Below are 3,636 nucleotides of genomic sequence, written 5' to 3'. Positions count from 1 at the left end.
TTTTACTATGTTTACTTTACAAATTATTTTCGTTATTGTGGCATAACTGCCGTCCCCACTCCTCCCAATACCAACGGTCACTTTGTTTTTGACTGCCGTCAAAACACGTATACATTCTGTGTCATCATTTGATTTGTATTTTTTTTTTCTTTTTTCATCTCTTTATTTGTACTTTCTTTAATATTTCTTCTCTTATCTATCTGTTACTATTACCCTTTTCATTTACTATGTACAACCTTTAATTTTTCTTACTATATCTTACTTTTTTACATTTCATACCCCTGTTATTTTACACTTATGTTTTTTCTTTTTTGTAACTATAGTGTTTGTATCTTTATTAGCCTTGACGAAGCCCTGCAACGTGGGGCGAAACGTTGGCTCAATAAAATAGTATAATTCTCTACTATTTGAGTTGTTTTTTTTTACCGCACCCGGACCATATTCCATTCATCAATTTTTTTATATGTTATCAAGATTAAGGAAAGTTGTTACATCGGGACCTGCCCGTGCTATACTGCAGGTGTCCCGAGTGTAATGTTATGCTTGTAATTAATGTGTGGAAAAAGGGTGCTAAAAATTGTGAGACACTTTCTGCTCTTAACAACATGCACTTATATTTTCTATTTAATTTATATGATTAATTCCCTGGAGGGGCAGTTATAGTTAGTGTGTTAGGTTTTTAATTTTGATTTCATTATTTATAGTAATATAAGAAAGTGGGTGGTCTCATGGCATAAATAATAATGTGCTTATCTGGTGGCTGCTGGAAGTTTCGCTGTCGCGGAACACTTCCGCGTCCTATAGCTGCTTTCTCGTCCAGGTGTACGGTGGGCGAAACGGTGAAGACCGTGTACCTTCGCCTGTGTCTGAAAAGTCGTCCTCGTTCCTCCTCAAGGGCTGGCCAGCGTGTCCTGGAGCCTGGCGTGATGGTAGGGGTAGGCCAGGTCCTGGCTTGCATGATGCTTAGGCCGGGGCGGCATTGCAGTCGCAGCGTCTTCGGGGCCTTCCGGTGTCCGCGGAAAGGGGGGGCATCAGGAAAAGAGACCCCCGACCCCGACTTTATATAAATCCAAAAATTAACCGAGAAAATCGGATTACTTAAATCCGACAAACGTGTTAGCCGAGCTTTACATATTTGTAACTACTCGCTCACTCACTCACTCACTCACACACTAGTCACTATAACTCAAAAATGACAATGCCTATAAAGTTAAAATCATTAATGGATATTCTCCTTATGCAGTAGATGAAGAAATTTCGTCTTAAAGCCGTTTATAAAAACTCTTAGTACAAGAGTACAAGGAAACTTTAACCACTTTGAACTTGAAGGGAGTTATTTAACCACAATCTTTGATTACTTAAAGGAAAACTTCATATAATTTTCAATTTGTTGGACAAGTTTAATTTGGGGAAATACAAAATGGTGGCTGTTTCAAAATATTAAAAAAAAAAGTTTTCATTCGTAGCTACATATCTTTGAAACTTCCTATTCCTGGGATACATTTTTTTTAAGAATCAACATTCGTGAAATATTATATATATATTAAAAAATCAGTAGTTAGTGAACTTATTGTGGGAAATCTATATCTCAGGAACTCTATGACGTACATATGTCTATTAGTACCCAATTAATGCTAGTTTAATGAACTATAAAGTAGGTTATGACATTTAAAGTTGTAGGAGTAGTAGTTTTCATGATATTTGCTAAAATATGAGGCCTAGTAATGTTATTTACGTTGAACAGTTCCCGAAATACATTATTTTAAAAAGCAGCATTTCATGCGATATATACTAAAAATGCAGTAGTTAGTGAATTTATTGTGAGAAATCTTTATCTCAGAAACCATTAGACATACATATGTCTATTAGCACTCAAATTAAAGCTGGTTTAATGAACTATAAAGTAGGTTATGACATTTAAATTTGTAGGAGTAGTAGTTTTTATGATATTTGCTCAAATATGAGGCCTAGTAAAGTTATTTACGTTGAACAGTTCCCGAAATACAGTATTTTAAAAAGCAGCATTCCATGAGATATATACTGAAAATGCATTAGTTAGTGAATTTATTGTGAGAAATCTTTATCTCAGAAACCATTAGACGTGCAGATCTCTATTAGTATCCAAACTAAAGATAGTATACAGTGGTTTATGACATTTTCACAAACGACTAACCTGGAATCCTCACACAAGACTGAAAGGACAGGAAACTGCTCGTCGATTCCGACTATTACAGCACTTACTAGACAAACGATCTAAACTTCCAACACATTACAAAAGACTGATCTACATGACTGTAATAAAGCCAATCTAGACATACGAAGTTGAGCTATGAGGCTCCACTAAACCATCTAATTCCTCTTGTATGCAATCCTTCCATAATAAACTTCCCAATCATCCAAACCAACTCGTTTCTGACTTGGCTTCTCCTTCACTACCTAATAATCCTCCTAGGCGTCTGAAAAAAAGATGGCCTCGAGATCGTCTAGAAATGTTTTTGGAGTTCTATCAATGGGTAGATTCTCCACATGTTTGTATCATGTCATTATATCACTTACAGCAAATTTGCTTGATGTGTATATATGTATACATTTGTAAATAACAATAAATAAATTATTAAAAAAAAAAAAATCTAAAACCTTTTTGATGTAAATAATCTTCTCTTTTTCCAATAACCAACATCATTTATAACAGAACCTACCTTCAACTGTTGAGTTTATATAATATATGTTTTATGGGGGCAACCCTTGTACAAACAGAGTTGACATTTTTACATATATCATAGACTCTTACAATCAGCTTACGATACTTGGTTACTTAGACTAAGGGCACTCAACATTTTGCATAACTGCATTACTTCCTCTTACTGTATATTCCTTACATAGATAAATGGAAGTAAAAATTTATCTGGTGCCGAAGGTATACCATGCTTCATGATGAAGAGTTCAATAGAGACCTGTGGAAACTCAACAACTATGAATTTGAACCACTGAGGAAGTTAGCTTTCTGGCAGAAACCAGTCTACGAAATGGATCTCCCATCTCCGAGGCTAGTTTCGACTCACCTACCGTATTCGCTATTACCTCCAGCACTTACTAAGAAATGTAAATCAATTTACATTGCAAGGAATCCAAAGGATGTTTCTGTATCCTATTATCATCAAAACAGATTATTAAAAGTTTTTGATTTTCAATCAGATTTTGAAAAGTATTGGGGATACTTTGAAAACGATTTATGTAAGTGATGTGGAAGTAATGAGTAAGCTTATAGATATATCATATATACTTTTCCTCTTATCTCTTTCAGTGACATGGTCTCCTTACTGGGAACATCTCAAGGAAGGTTGGGAACAGAGAAATAATCCAAATGTATTATTTATTTTTTATGAAGACTTAAGGAAGGTAATTAATCTTTATTTGTTTAGAAAATTAAAATTTTATTCCTATTTTATAAATACATTTCTTCACCTACGTAATATTAACTAGTAATATTATTATACAAGGCTAAGTCAATTATTATCCGAAATAAAGGTATACAATTTTGGACATACTGTTTTTTTTTTTTGTTTTTTTTAATATTTCTTCTTCCCCTATTATGTATATTACCATTTATTGTTCACCTAATTTAAATACTTTTTT

At 33.9% G+C, this 3,636-nt stretch overlaps 1 protein-coding gene across 1 annotated transcript in view; it reads left to right on the top strand.

The window, feature by feature from the left end:
• The window catches only part of LOC106689065 (luciferin sulfotransferase), a 19,164-nt gene that overhangs the window by 8,720 nt on the left and 6,808 nt on the right, over positions 1-3,636 (top strand). Inside the window, exons 4-5 of the mRNA XM_067048798.1 lie at positions 2,918-3,234; positions 3,305-3,399. Of these exons, the coding sequence (XP_066904899.1) occupies positions 2,918-3,234; positions 3,305-3,399 (412 nt within the window). The remainder of the gene's footprint in view (positions 1-2,917; positions 3,235-3,304; positions 3,400-3,636) is intronic.

Source organism: Halyomorpha halys, unplaced genomic scaffold, assembly GCF_000696795.3.
Source record: "Halyomorpha halys isolate HHAL.00 unplaced genomic scaffold, Hhal_1.1 Scaffold1272.1, whole genome shotgun sequence".
NCBI classification, from domain to species: Eukaryota; Metazoa; Arthropoda; class Insecta; order Hemiptera; family Pentatomidae; genus Halyomorpha; species Halyomorpha halys.
The sequence above is the reverse complement of the archived record's forward strand: the minus strand, read 5'-3'. Positions and strand labels throughout refer to the sequence as shown.